This window comes from Oncorhynchus mykiss, chromosome 14, assembly GCF_013265735.2.
Source record: "Oncorhynchus mykiss isolate Arlee chromosome 14, USDA_OmykA_1.1, whole genome shotgun sequence".
NCBI lineage: Eukaryota > Metazoa > Chordata > Actinopteri > Salmoniformes > Salmonidae > Oncorhynchus > Oncorhynchus mykiss.
In genome coordinates, this window is record NC_048578.1 from 22,378,383 (window position 1) to 22,394,134 (window position 15,752).

At 43.6% G+C, this 15,752-nt stretch overlaps 1 protein-coding gene across 2 annotated transcripts in view; it reads right to left on the reverse strand.

Annotated features, from left to right (window-relative positions):
• Window positions 1–15,368, reverse strand: part of wu:fb13g09 (multidrug resistance-associated protein 5) — a 51,976-nt gene extending 36,608 nt beyond the window's left edge. The window contains exons 1-5 of one of the 2 annotated variants that reach the window (XM_021561518.2): window positions 15,085–15,368; window positions 13,143–13,346; window positions 10,868–11,023; window positions 7,153–7,300; window positions 2,516–2,749 (exon numbers count right to left, since the gene is read on the reverse strand). In XM_021561518.2, coding sequence (XP_021417193.2) covers window positions 2,516–2,749; window positions 7,153–7,300; window positions 10,868–11,023; window positions 13,143–13,336 — 732 coding nt within the window. In that variant the 5' untranslated portion in view covers window positions 13,337–13,346; window positions 15,085–15,368. Of the gene's footprint in view, window positions 1–2,515; window positions 2,750–7,152; window positions 7,301–10,867; window positions 11,024–13,142; window positions 13,347–13,651; window positions 13,672–15,084 lie in introns of those variants that run through there. The other variant, XM_036943149.1, reaches the window with a different exon arrangement.
• Window positions 15,369–15,752: the final 384 nt, after the last annotated feature.

A 15,752-nucleotide genomic window follows, 5' to 3' on the forward strand; every position in this document is an offset into this window, starting at 1 on the left:
TGTGTGTGTTCCAAAACAAGGACCAGTTGCACTCTGAGGCGGCTGATGTTGGTGAGATTGAGGATGATGTAGGCAACAGGGGAAAGAGCCTCAGAGCCACAAAGTCCCTTCCACCATGTGGCTGATGAGATTTGTTGGCACGACTGCCATATTGCATCTCCATCCCAAAGCTCTTGCTTGGAAGTGTACTTCGCCAGACTGCCAAGAACCTTGCCCTCATCCAGGCCAAGGTGGCGAGACATGGTAATGATGACACCATAGGCCTTGTTGAGCTCCACACCAGACAGGATGCTCTTGCCCAGCATACTTGGGGTCCAACATGTACGCTGCAGTGTGAATGGGCTTCAGGCAGAAGTCTTCACGCTTTTTTATGTATTTCAGAACTGCAGTTTCCTCTGCTTGGAGCAACAGTGAAGTGGGCAGGGCAGTACGAATTTCTTCTCTTACACCTGCAAGCAGAGTCTGAACATCAGACCGGATGGCATTGTCTCCCCCAATCCGTGCAATGGCTACTGCAGTAGGTTTCAGGAGATTCAGGCTGCTTACCACTCTCTCCCAAAATACATCATCCAGGAATATCCTCTTGATGGGGCTGTCCATATGAGCAGACTGTGTGTGGTACGGCCATTTCTTGGAAAGACTCCTTAGCCTCAGGGACACTGTCAATCATGATGACAACACCACCCCAACGGGTGTTGCTGGACAGCTTTAATCTGGTGCGCTTATTCTTCTAACTTTGCTTGGTGAGGTAGATTGCTGCTATAACTTGATGACCCTTCACATACCTAACCATTTCCTTGGCTCTCTTGTAGAGTGCATCTTCAGTGCCATGATGTCCTTGAGCAGCAGATCCAATGGGTGTGATGTGAGTGTAGGAATCCTCCACTTTAGACCAAGCAGCCTTCATGTTCGCAGCATTGTCTGTCACCAGTGCAAATACCTTCTGTGGTCCAAGGTCAATGATGACCTCCTTCAGCTCATCTGCAATGTAGAGACCGGTGTGTCCGTTGTCCCTTGTGCCTGTGCTCTTGTAGAAAACTGGTTGAGAGGGGGGGGATATTATGTAGTTAATTATTCCTTGCCCACGAAAATTTGACCACCCATCAGAGATGATTGCAATACAGTCTGCTTTCTCTATGATTTTCTTGACCTTCATTTGAACTCTGCATCCAGAAAATGAGTAGATAAAGCATGTCTGGTTGGAGGGGTGTATGCTAGGCGAAGAACATTCAGAAATCTCTTCCAATACACATTGCCTGTGAGCATCAGAGGTGAACCAGTTGCATAGACAGCTCGAGCAAGACATTCATCAGCATTTCTCTGACTACGTTCCTCCCTTGAGTAAAAAAAAACTTCTGACTCGTCTGATTCATCATTTTCACCTCAAATAGAAATAGAGGAACTTTTGTCAGAGGTTGCTTGTTGTGAGCGCTGAGGGAACTTTATGCACTTGGCCAGATGATTCTGCATCTTTGTGGCATTCTTCACATATGATTTGGGACAGTATTTGCAAATGTACACCGCTTTTCCTTCTACATTAGCTGCAGTATAATGTCTCCACACATCAGATAGTGCCCGTGGCATTTTCCTGTAAAGATGAGAAAAAATACATGTAAAAAAATAAAAATACAATTCCATCTACAGATTAATCTAACTGCTGAACTATTTAACACCTTTGTAAGAAATGTTTTCAAATTAAACATGTATGGAAACAGGTGAATTAAAACTCAGTTAGCAGGCTCAAGCAAGCTAAAACCCACAAAAACTAACTGCCAGAAAGTTAGAAAGGATTTAAACACACTACTATTTACTAGTTAACAAAAAAATAATGTATGTCCTATAAAATATATTCACCCCACCCAGTATTGAAATAAAAACTTACCAGAAAGCATGTAGTCCTTGGCTCAGACAGTGTAGTAGTATGGGCTCAACAGCATCTCATTAGTGTGCAAGATCTTGAGAATAAGCTGTACATGTGATGGAAGAGCGCACTGCGCATGTGATGGAAGAGCGCACTGCGCATGTGATGGAAGAATGCACTGCGCATGTGATGGAAGAATGCACTGCGCATGTGATGGAAGAATGCACTGCGCATGTGATGGAAGAATGCACTGCGCATGTGATGGAAGAATGCACTGCGCATGTGATGGAAGAATGCACTGTGCATGTGATGGAAGAATGCACTGCACATGTGATGGAAGAATGCACTGTGCATGCAGAGGGTTGCAATTCCATTGAATTGGGAATAGTTTAACCAAAATATACCACAAGACCTAGAATTGCCTTATGCATATCACACAAAAAAGGTTCACTGTTATAAGCTAAATTTTTGATAAATTTAAGCAAAAATCCCCATATTCCCGGGCTTAACTTCCCATGGAAAAATTCCGGAAATTTACCGTCACTCAAACACCCTAGCCTGTTCGCAGATCTGTTTGGGCCCAGGCATGACAATGACCATAGGAGTTGCCTATACTGCACAAACAGATCTGGGACCAGGCTAACAATCACTCACCTCTCCAGCACTGATGTCTTTGGTGCTGCGCAGGCGGAGGATCTTGTGGAAGGCGAATGTGAGCGCTGCACCCCGGAGGCGAGCAGCAGTGCGGTAGTTGACGGCCCACATGAGCGCCAGCGACCAGGAACGCATGAGCTCCATCAGGAAGATCCCTGCCACTAGGGAGAGGCCGTAGGGCAGCCAGGCCTCCGCACTCTGAGAATACTCCAGCAGGGCACGCACCAGGAGAGCCTGGAAATGGGAATGAGGTAGGAAAGGGAGAGGTAAGAAAAGAAGCGTAGAAGAGGGAGAGGAAGGAGAGTAGGCAGAAAGAGGAACATTTTGAGCCAGATTAGAGACATACAATAAGGTAATTGAGGAAGACAGACAGAGTGAACTGAAGACTTTGGAAGGACAATGGGAAAGATAGGTACAGTCTTAAATGAGGACATTAGATGGTGCCCATCTTTCCCTTTCATTTGGGATTGAGCCATACGGATCTACAGTGCATTCGGAAAGTATTCAGACCTCTTGATGACTTTTTTCACATTTTGTTACGTTACAACCATATTCTAAAATGGATTAACTAAAATGAAAAATCATCAACACACCCCATAATGACAAAGCGAAAACATTTTTTTTTTTTAAGTTTAGCAAATGTATTAAAAATTAAAAACAGAAATACCTTATTTGCATAAGTATTCAGACCCTTTGCTCTGAGACTCAAAATTGAGCTCAGGTGCATCCTGTTCCCATTGATCATCCTTGAGATGTTTGTTTCAACAACTTGATTGGAGTCCACCTGTGGTAAATTCAATTGATTGGACATGATTTGGACAGGCACACACCTGTCTATATAAGGTCCCACAGTTGACATTGCATATCAGAGCAAAAACCAAGCTGTGAGGTCAAAGAGCTCTGAGACAGAATTGTGTCGAGGAACAGATCTGGGAAATGGTACCAAGAAATGTCTGCAGCATTGAAGGTCCCCAAACAACACAGCGGCCTCCATGAGAAACAAGATTCTCTGGTCTGATGCAACCAAGATTGAACTATTTGGCCTGAATGCCAAGTGTCACTTCTGGAGGAAACATCCCTACCATCCCTACTGTGAAGCATGGTGGTGGCAGCATCATGTTGTGGGGATGTTTTTCAGCGGCAGGGAGACTAGTCAGGATTGAAGGAAAGATGAACAGAGCAAAGCACAGAGAGATCCTGCATGAAAACCTGCTTCAGAGCGCTCAGGACCTCAGACTGGGGAGAAGGTTCACCTTCCAACAGGACAACGACACTAAGCACACATCCAAGACAGCGCAGAAGTGTCCGAATGTCCGAAAAGCGACCCAGCCAGCGCCTGGACTAGAACCCGATCTTACATCTCTGGAGAGACCTGAAAATAGCTGTGCAGCGACGTTTCCTATCCAACCTGACAGAGTTTGAGAGGATCTGCAGAGAAGAATGGGAGAAATACAGGTGTGCCAAGCTTGTAGTCATACCCAAGAAGAACTCGAGGCTGTAATCCCTGCCAAAAGGTGCTTCAACAAAGTACTGCGTAAAGGGTCTAAATACTTATATACATTTGCACCCAAAAATAAGTTCTCAATTTTAGAAAAAGGCTGTAAAGTAAAAAATGTGGAAAAAGTCAAGGGGTCTGAATACTTTGAATGCACTGTGCATAACAACTGACTGGGGTCATGAACTCATCTCAACATTAGACCACTCAAGGTCTGAAAATGTGCAGGTGTCCAAAATTGTAATTACAGTAAGATTACCAATGCTACTATAGTTCAATTTATGCCAATATAAATCTGTACAGTAGGCCTACATAGCACCCAGGCAGGAATGTGAGACAAATGATTCATTGTGTAACTTGTAAATACAGTTAATAATTAGTGGAATGAGGAAAGCTGCTAGCATGTACAGTAGCATGCCACACATCCATATAAACAGCCAGAGGTGTTGGAAACAATACAGCCATTCAATATCTCAGTTAAGGAACCCACGAATTGAATTGCCTTTCATCTGAAATTGTGTTTAATATGGCTGTAATAAGCGCCCGCATTGTGGTGCAATATCGGCACACGTGTACTAATTTGGGGTATTTTAGGTAGGAGGGGGAAATGAAGTCCGAAGTGTGGCAGTTGGAAAAGAACAGCCTATTTCTGGGACAAAGTGTAATCGTGGTACCAATGGCTAATCTGGAGGATTAATATGGGTTTCACCATCTAAAGCTGGAGGATTAATATTGGTTCACCATCTAAAGCTTTCTAATCTTCGGGTATGTTTTCATTTCAATTTTCAGACCAGCGTGAAATTAGATGAAGTGCTTTTTCAAACAGTTCGAGCTAGGGTAGGTACGTCCCGAATGGAAATCTATTCCCTGTAGAGCAGCGGTCCGCACCACCGCACGGAAAGGATAAATCATCATTTTTTTTAAATCGGTAAAATAAAAAACTAATTATATACAATTATGGGCTATTTGTGCAGTAAATACGTTGAACGTGTTGCAGTCTGTTGGTCCTTTTCTCACCACTCTAATATCTCTGTCACGCCCACAACAGTTTACGGATTTTGAATGAGTATTGTGCGCGCTGCGAGCAGTGTTGCCAACTAATTTTCAGGGTAAATTTCTAGAGGCAGGTTGATTTGTTGCTAAAAGTTGCTAAATGACGTTGTGATGTCATTGCGTGATGACATAAAACTGCGTCATTACGTAGAATACACAATAACGTTACTCAAATTGACTGGCCATCTCGGCAAAAAATACGATTTGACATTTTGTTAAGGTACAGGCTCCCCACTCTTTTCTGTACAATTTTGATTGAGACATGTTGATTGATGTTGTAAGCTCTGTTCAAGATCAAACATTTGTTGACCAACTATATTCGCTGGGTTTGGCTCGTCGAACCTGTACTACTGCTGCTGTCAGCCAGCCAACAATGACTTGCAAATTGCTGCTGCTGTCTGTGCACGAGCTGAGCGCCTGCTGCTGACGTCACTCACAATGCAGCCAAGCACGTGTGTTGTGACAGAGAAAAACGTTTTTGTGTCATTTAGAGGGAAAATGCGTGCATTTTAGCATTTGAGTCACTTTTCAAAAGTTGCTAAAAGTTCCAAATACATTTTTTTTAAAGTAGCTAAATTTGTAGCTAGGTGCTGTCTGGAAATAAAGTTGCCAGGTTTCTCTGAAAAGTTGCTAAATCTAGAAACAAAATTGCTAAGTTGGCATCACTGGCTGCTAGTTCATCATGGTCTGCGTGAGCTGTGTTGCCCGCCAACTTTTTACTAGCTAGCTACGTTAGCTGACATGAATATAAACAAACGTCGCTGGAGAGCTTCTTCGGAAGGGGTAAAGGATATTAAAAAGGCCCGAAGATGACTATAATGCAAAGATAGCAGAGCCCGAGGCTGCAAAGAATGAATAAAATAAAGCCTCATTCAATAGAAAATATGACTCCTACCTCAAATATGGCTTTATTGCAACAGGTGACTCGCATGCTCCAAGACCCCTGTGCACAGTATGTGGAGATTGGCAAGCGATCTCCCCCTGGATTGCCTGAGTGTTTGAGTTACGAGAGCCGCTGCAGAGATTTCTTTCAGAAAAAAAAGTCACCACTGGCAGCACATTTCATAGATGAGGCATGGGTCGCAAAACTTGCTTACCTGTGTGACATATTCAACCTGCTCAACGAACTAAATCGGTCACTTCAGGGGAGAATGACAACTGTCTTTAAGTTGCATTCAAAGCCAAACTGGAACTGTGGGGACGGCGAGTGGACAGGGGCATATTTGACATGTTCCAAACATTAGCAGGGATTTCGGGAGACTTTAGACTGGGCCGTCTTTCTCCCAGCTGGTGCACGGTCATCTAGCTTCGCTGTCAACGGAGTTCGAGTGTTACTTCCCAACCGCCATAGACCCACAAAGTGTTAAGGAATGGATCCTCAACCCATTTGTGAATGTCCCAGGTGAATTGTCCATCTCCGTGCAGGAAGAAGATCAACTCCTTGAGGTTGCAAATGATGATGGCCTTCAAAGTATGTTTGAGAATTTGACCTCTGCCGACCTTCCGGATTAAAATCAAGGCTGAATATCCTGAGATAGCCACAAAAGCACTGAAAACGTTGCTTCTATTTCCAACATTCTAATCTCTGCGCAACGGGGTTTTCCGCAATGACGGCAACAAAAACGAAATTACGGAGTAGACTGGACATAAGGAACATGTCTCCCATCACCCCTAGATGGGACCGTCTTGTTGCCGGGGAAACAGGTTCAGGACTCCCATTGATTCAGCGTCAAGGTGAGTTGCAATGTTTTAATTATATGGTTATGAGAGAAAAATATGCACTTTATGTTTGACCTACTTAAACTAAAATGTTACGAAAAAGCAGCTATACTAAACTTGTAGGCCTAATCGATATCCCACAGCCGGTCCTGGAAAATATTGTCTATATGAGAACGGTCCATGGTGCAATGGGGACCGCTGCTGGAGCATGCACTACTTTTGACCAGAGTCCTACAGGCCCTGGTCAGAAGTAGAGCACTACATAGGGAATATGGCATTATGTGTGAACACATCCCCAGTCTCTGAGCCAGTATGCAGGCAGATTGAGGGCTGCAGCAGAAGAAGTAGGAGGGATTTGGAGTGTACTTACTGGCCCAACGAAGCCAGTGACCATGGTGATGAGGAGAGAGAAGATGGCAACCAGCATGCGGGTCTGGCAGAACCTCCAGAAGACGCGAGACAGTGATGCTCCGTCTTTCCCCTTCTGTTTCAGCTCATCATACCACAGGTTCTCCAGTCTGACCATGGGTGGGGGAGAGAAAGAGAGAGGAGTTAAGATGGACAGATGAAACTGGAGACCATGGCAAAAGGATCTGATTAGCCTTCACCCAGTTCTAACCTTTTCCTATTCAAGGGATGGTAAAAACACCTGGGCCTCATTTATAACCGTTGCCTAAATTTGACACTAAATAATTAGCACACACAAGAATATTGCAATTTATAAACTTGGCGCACGCCATATTTTATTTTATTTATTTAACCTTTATTTAACTAGGCAAGGCAGTCCCATCTAGGGGTGATGCATGCGTCTGATATAAATCACACACATCGTAAACCTGCGTGAGCGTGAAAGAGCATTATAACGCCGCCTGAAAAACGTCCATCATTCACCTTTTATGGTGACAATGTGCTTATTTGCTGTATACATTGGAAGTATTGGAATTAGGCCAAATATTATAAATGAAATGCTCAGTAGCCCAATCTTTTGGCTACCATCGCTAAAAGAGATCTCAGTGATGTTGAATGAGGGATCTCAAAGGAGCATAGGGTGTTTAAGGGGTGTGAGTGTGTGTTATGTGTGAATGTGTGGGAGATTCTGGAGCAGCACCTGAGACAGGGTTTTCCACCACAATCAACAAAACACCAAATGATGGAATTTCTCGTGGAAGAATTGTCACGTCCTTCAAATAGAGTTCCAGACACTTATAGAATCTCTACCAAGGCACATTGAAAAGGTTTTGGCGGCTTGTGGTAGCCCAACGCCCTATTAAGAGACAAGGTTGGTGTTTCCTTTATTTTGGCAGTTACAGTGCATTGGGAAAGTATTCAGACCTCAACCTTTTCCACATTTTGTTACGTTACAGCCTCTAAATAATGTTTTCCCCTCATCAATTTACACACAATACCCCATAACAACAAAGCAAAAACAGGTTTTTAGAAAAACTAAAAATTACATTTACATAAGTATTCAGACCCTTTCCTCAGTACTTTGTTGAAGCACCTTTGGCAGTGATTACATCCGAGTCTTCTTGGGTATGACGCTACAAAAGCTTTGGCATACCCGTATTTTGGGAGTTTCTCCCATTGTTCTCCCATCAGATTCTCTCAAGCTCTGTCAGGTTGGATGAAGAGCGTCAGAGTGACCATCGGGTTCTTGGTCACCTCCCTGACCAAGGCCCTTCTTCCCCATTTGCTCAGTTTTGCCAAGCGGCTAGCTCTAGGAAAAGTATCGGTGGTTCCAAGCTTCTTCCATTTAAGAATGATGGAGGCCACTGTGTTTTTGGGGACCTTCAATGCTGCAGACATTTTTTGGTACCCTTCCCCAGATCTGTACCTCAACACAATCCTGTCTCGGAGCTCTACGGACAATTCCTTTGACCTCATGGCTTGGTTTTAGCTCTGGCATGCACTGTCAACTGTGGGACCTTATGCAGACAGACTCCAATCAAGTTGTAGAAACATCTCAAGGATGATCAATGGAAACAGGATGCACATGAGCTTAATTTCGAGTCTCATAGCAAAGGGTCTGAATAAATATGTAAACATGTTTTTTATACAACTGCAAAAATTTCTCGACCTGTTTTCACTTTGTCATTATGGGGTATTGTGTGTAGATTGATCAGGATATATATTTTTTAAATCCATTTTAGAATAAGGCTGTAACGTAACAAAATGTAGAAAAGGTTATGGGATCTGAACACTTTCCGAATGCACTGTATCTGTACATCTTTCCAAATTAGTATGCACTCTGCAGACAGATGAAGGTGATAGATCAGCTAATATTAAGATGGTGATGGAAATGAGCATTTTGAGGACAAAATTATTATCTTGGAAAAATTCATAATTCACACCAGTATTTTACACTAAATAGACTAATTTAACATCGTGGGTCAGATTGATCACAAAAACGTCCAACGAGCCCAATGGAGATGAGAATGGATGGCACGTAGGATAAGGATAGTCGCGTGAGCATTACACGCAAGCATGTATGTGGTAATGCACTCTTTTACCGGTGTGTAAATTCCCTATAAAGAGGGAAAAATGCCTTGACAAAATGTATCATTCCTAATGGCTGGAAAAAGAGAAGGATAGAGCAGGTGTCACATCTAATTGATGTGTTAATGAGCTTATTAAAAACGTTACAGAGATACAAAGTGCACTAACCCGTGCACATTCTCCCGTGGGCAGATAATTCAAACTTTAATTCACATTTACCTCCGAGCTGAGTGAGAAATTACAATTAACACTATAGCTACACTAAGCCGTCTATGCAGAGAGAGGTTTGCAGGAAATGAAACATTCAAAGCTTTGTGTAAATATACATCCATTGGAGTTTTTGGTTTGAATTGATATCAATGGTCGATACGTCAAGCAGTTTAACTTAGAGAGAAGCCTTTCAAGCCTGTAAAAGGTATACAAGCAAAATAAATCCCGGCCACTGTCTAGAGTCTATTTGTAGTGACCTATGGAGTGTAAATGCACATAAAGAAACTATAAATCTATAAATCACCTTTCACTTGTCTTAATAATACTGAAAGTAATAAAATAAGAAGTCGGTGCTGCAAAATGTAGGCCTAACAGCAACACTTTGTACTGGCTAGCCTTAGAAACAAAACCTGCCTAAGAAAACAAATGTGGTGACTGAATGCAGATAGGGGCTAGTCTGCTAGCTTTTCATGAATAGCACCTTCTTTTGGCACTCAAATGTCAACTCTCCCAGGGGCTCTCCCAGGGGCTCTCTGGCTCGTCTCCCATCCCGCTCTTTGGTAGTTGCGTTACGTAACTGTTCTAGCCATGTAAACACAAAGTTAAACCCTCCACTCTACCTCTTTTTCTCAGACGTGGCACAAGCATATATCATTGTGTCCGTTTTCTGGGCCACGTTTGGACCCAGGCCAGGGACATAATGCGAGCTCTTCTCATGCCTCTCTCTCCTGTAGTCCCCTATAGCATGTTATAAGCCTAGCTGACAGGAATTTCTGCTCTTGATCAAAATGTGGAAGTCGTTTTAAGATTTGAGTCACAAATGATCCACCATTTAATATGTCCTTCTTGTGTTCATTCATTCATGCATGAATGACAGATTCACCTCCATAAGGGTGAGGACACAAGACTCAAAGGATTGCTTGAGATGCTGTTTTGGCAGCCGCATTGAGGCGAGGACAAGGGATAATGACATAACCGTTCTCTCTGTAGGCAAGACTGAGCGAGGCTAGTCCTGGCTAACTCTAACACCCTAATCTCTAATCCTAGGCTATTAATACCACCCTCCCTAACCGCCATATCTCTCCTGGAAGTGACAAGATGTTCGTCAAATCAGACAATCAACCTCTGTGGAAGGTGACTCTGGGAAATCCCACAAACGCCAAATGTGGAGGTCCACTGAGATTACCTTGAGAAACTTTGGCTGCACTACTGTTTTCTGGTTTAACTCGTATAGGGGCAGGAAAAGTGATTCATCAAATATTTGTTGAAGGGGAAAACATTGGGTTTCTGATAAGATACAAAATAATAACCCTGTTGAACCTATGGAGAGTCAATGGACCATAGGGTGCTTGGGGATTGATGTTTGACAATAGCCTCACCTCTGACAGTTGAATTCAGAGGCCTCGTGGCAGGATAGACCCCATACGTCATCTGTGGAGAGGCTGGATGTCTTGTGGGCCCTCCGTGCAAGTGGGGTGAGCCAGTGCAGAGTCATGAAGGAGAAGAGGCCAGCGTTGTCGACTGGGTGCTGGTGCCTGCGAGAAAGCCAGGAGCAGAAAAGAACGGACTGAGTGAAAATCTAGGCATCATCTGGGTGCTAGGTGGAGAGAGATAGAGAGAACACACTGGTCCCTGAGAGAAAAGAAAAGAGCCCCTGAACCTTCACTTTGACCGGGGAAAGATGAATCATGAACCACCGTTGTTTGAACAGCAGTTTGCAGGCACTTCATAGAAATCTTGGGGAGCTGTGAAAAAAGTTCAGGGACAGTTTATCAGTCAGTGTGCGTTCAAACACAGAGCCCTCTGTTAGCAGGGGATAAGTCAATTCCCTTATCATGGCCTCCTGCTGCTCGCTTGAAACAGGAAGACTATAGGTGAGTCCCAAATGGCACCCTATTCCCTTCATAGTGCACTTATTTTGACCAGGGCCTATAGTACTGCACTATGAAGGGAATTGAGTGCCATTTGGGATGCAGACATTTACCCTATACACTCACAACTCAGCAGGGCACACTGTCTCATGTTGACATTGCAGGATTTATGCCGATTAGTAAAGGCTCTAAAACAGCAGTTCCCAAATTAGGGGTCGCAACCCCATGTGGGGTTGCCTAATATGAAAATGGGGTCGTGGGAGAATTTCCAAAATTCTGGAAATATATACAAAAATAAATATATTATAATATCGTCTTTGTGGCTCAAAATCATTGTAATGTGGTTAACCTTAAAAATCTAAATGAAATTATTCAAATCTAAAAGAAAAAATTCAACCAGAGAGCTCCCTTAGATCATGGGACAAGGCCTCACTTGACTGTTGCACTTTAATCATTCCCACGGTGAATGGCTAGGCCTGTTACGCTATGAGACTTCGATATTACCGTCCGCAATTGAAAACAATGTGTGGGGAGGCACAAACTCAAATCAATACCTTTGTCATATAGCACTGTTAAAAAATGTATGGCGGGCAGGCCGCTGCACTCTAGTTATGAATGTGTCTCCCTCTGCCATATGGACACATTGTATGATACACCAAAAGCAACTGGTGGCAAGAGAGCGGAGCACAGAACTCTGAGATACTGTATACTGCAGCAGGTAACTCCGATTGTAAACTACCACATCCACTGAGCGAACGCCTGTTTGCAAAGCTATGTGGAGATATGATATCAGAGCATGACAACGTTCTATTTCATACTGAGGCTTTGTGGTTATCGAGGGGGAGTGTTTGAAATATTTTTTTGCTTTGAGAGAGGAACTGTTGTGTCTCCTTGCCTACGTAACAGACATATTTGGGAAACTGAACGAAATGAACGCAAGCATGCAGGGGAAATAAAAAAAACATTCTACAGACAAGTGACCGAATCAGTGGAAATAATTCTTATTGGACAGTCTTTCAAAAGTGACCCATACCCCCTTCTCTTCGGCTGTGCATGTTTTCTAACAAAAAACAGCATCAATAAGTGTCCCACACAAGGGACGACTGCTCACCTCCAATGCTTGGAAGAGCACTTTGACTTTGGTACCTACTTCCCAATCCGTTTGACTGTGATTCTGGCTCAGTTGCGATGCCGGTGAGTGAAATTTATCTGAATGCATTCGTGGGTCACTACAGAGGAGTTTTGGTTACTGACTCAAAGGGAATAGCCTGCCGTCTCCCTCTGGGTATTAAGGTTGCGTTCAAAACAACTGGGAACTCGTCCGGGTTAGGGAGGATTTGGCCGGCCGGGATGTCCTTGTCCCATCATGCTCTGGCGACTCCTTGTGGCGGGCCGGGCGCGGCTGGCTTCCGAGCAGTGTGTCAAGAAGCAGTGGGGCTTGGCAGGGTCGTGTTTCGGAGGACATATGGCTCTCGACCTTTGTCTCTCCCAAGTCCGTATGGGAGTTGCAGCGATGGGACAAGACAAACTACCAATTAGATATTACGAAATTGGGGAGAAAAAAAAGGGGTAAAAGTACCAAAAATAAAAATATATATATTTTATGTGATGGTGAGTTGAGAAGACAGTCAGAAATAATGCTAGAACGTTTTTCAATTGACTGTCATAGCCCAAAATAAAAAAAATAAACATGGTCGAGGTCACAAGAATTTTCAGATATCAAAATGGGGTCGTGGGCCCAAAATGTTTGGGAACCCCTGGCCTAAAAAAAAAGTGTGCTTACTTGTGCGTTATCCTGAAGGGCTTCAGTATCTGCAGGCTGTGACGATAGCGGCCAGCCCTCCGCCTGGGACTGGTCCACGGCACAACCTCCCTCTGGCCTTCCTCTTCATCGGGGTCGGGTAAGGTTGGGGTTGCGGGGGAGGTCAGGGGCAAGCCTTCCACCCTGCCAACTGCCTCCAGAGCATCAGGGAACATGGCTGACTTTCTGTAGAGGGGAAAATGCAAACACAAAAGTTAGTTGACATGTAAAAGTGTTCGAACTGGCCCTTTCTGTGCAAAACCTGGGTTGGAGTTGAATTAGGGTTTTTGGCAAGACACTAAAATAATCTGAATAACCTAACAGCAAGTTTGAGTGCAGTGATTTCAAGCACTTGAGTTGAAAAGTCCTCATAGCAAATAATGGGTCATTTTCAATTCATGATCTTGGTGGGAACCCTTTCTATCCATCTATTGCCTAACCACCTCTCTTCTGAGCCCTATTAGAGAAGTATATTTGTTTTGCTGACTCACCTTGTGGAGACCTGGTATGACTGAAAAGCACCTTGCTCATGTAACAATATTGCTTCTGGCCCTCTCCATGTTCTAAACTAGGCTTGAACCAGAGACCTTCTGAACACATCAACAACAGCCTCCCATGAATCATCGTTACCTATGGCGCCACAAAAGCAGCGGCCCTTGCAGGGTAAGGGAAACAACTACTTCAAGGTCTCAGGCCTAATGACGTCACCGATTTTAACGCTATCTAGCTAGCCATTTCACACCAGTTACACTCAGGTTGTGCCCCCCCACAGCCCTCAGCCACAAATATGAAGTGCTTATCTATTTAAAGACGGCCCGCTGGCGGCTTCAATGGCTTGGGAAACATTGAGAGGAGGGAGGATATTTGAGCCGCTTGTGTGTTCGCACAGCGTCAGTGATCCTTCTATGGCAAAGCTCCATGATAAGGTCACTCAGAGTACGTATGTTGCAGATCGACCTTGACCAGGGAAAGGACAGCTATGTGGACTGAGACGAAAGGTTTATTTAAGAATGTATTTATTGACACAGACATGCTACCAATAAAGTTTAGCAAGGAAAAGCAGCCATAGGTCTACTACACCCAATGGGTCAGACACACCCAGTAAAGTAGCATGTTGCAAGAGTCAGTTACATGTACGTCAGACAGATCGTATCGATATATGCGCTGAGAAGTAGCACTGTACAAGTCAGTGGACAGTGTCTGTCTGCAGCATGAGAACTGCAGAGAAGTGAGACGTTTCACTTGACATACGCGAGAAAGATCACACTGATTTTCCCTCACTTCCAACCTTTATCACGTGGCCCCTTCATCATGTGAAGTTGGTCACCAGGCTGATAACTTTGCAGAACCAGATGCTAGAGCAGAGACCAGGCCTAAATAATTCTTAAACAGCCACCGTCAAGGAAACAGCCCCTGGACTGCCCAAACATCTTCAAGTTTACATCGGTTACATGATCAAGTTTACATCGGTTATACAATTTCCTTATGTCAAATAAGTCCTGTAGGATGGGTAAGTGCATGAACTCAATAGTCCACTAAAAACATGAACTCAGCGAACGATAAATGGACAAAACAAAAATATAGAATGATGCCAAAGCAGGTTAGTATTAACCCAAGTTCCATTGTAGACTCTACTTTTAACTGACCCACGTTAAAAGGATGTGACCGGAGCATAAGCAAACAAAACATTTTTGTTAACCCTACATTCGAACTGCCCTGTTTGCTGGCAATGTCAAGTCCAAATAAATGAGGTCATTCAGTACAAAATCAAATTTATCTGGAAAAAATTATGTATTGATGTAATTCGAAAATTGTATATAAATTTGTAACAACCACAATCACCAACATCCTTCACAATCATCATCTCCAGTGAAACATTGTAAAAAGTTGTCAACATCTACATTATTCTGTGTAAGAAACTTACATGTGCAAGTCTGCAGTCTGCCTATCAGTTGTCCCCCAGCGGTGTAGCTCTCAAATCTGATGTTTATGAATATTGGTTGAGGTATGGTAATTGGGTTTGATACCACTTTCGAAGGTTGCATCTAATTTTCTCTTAATAAAATACACAGGCAACACTTCTATAACATCAACTGTAAAATAATTAAAAGCCATGTCCCACAGAATGTTTCTTGCTAGTTGTGTTACCACTTTTTCCGGACCTCTCTGACGAGTTCTCAACTCAGCTTTTCTTCCACTCAGTGCATACGGAATTCCCGATATCCACCTGACGTCATCGCTGCTCAACCAACCGTAGCCTTGCTTGCATCGTTGCCGTAGCAACGTGAATGGTGACTACAAGAAAGCCACGTGGTGATCTCCAGCAGGGCGCGCGAACAGCTTACGTTTCTCTGTCTATATTTGGCTATGGAGAGACGGGAAACAGCAGTCCAGCCAAGGCCAAGGAGCTGAGTTGTGTGCTCTTTGGCGCTTAGTTGGGTTGGGTGCATGTGATTTCCAAGGAAGAACAATCATCTAGATAACATGGTGGCTTTAAGCATGCCTGCATTGCATCATGAATGGATGCAAGCTCCCCAAATAAAATAAGGAATATTGTGCTCTGTTGTTGATAAGATGCACAGATTCCTTATG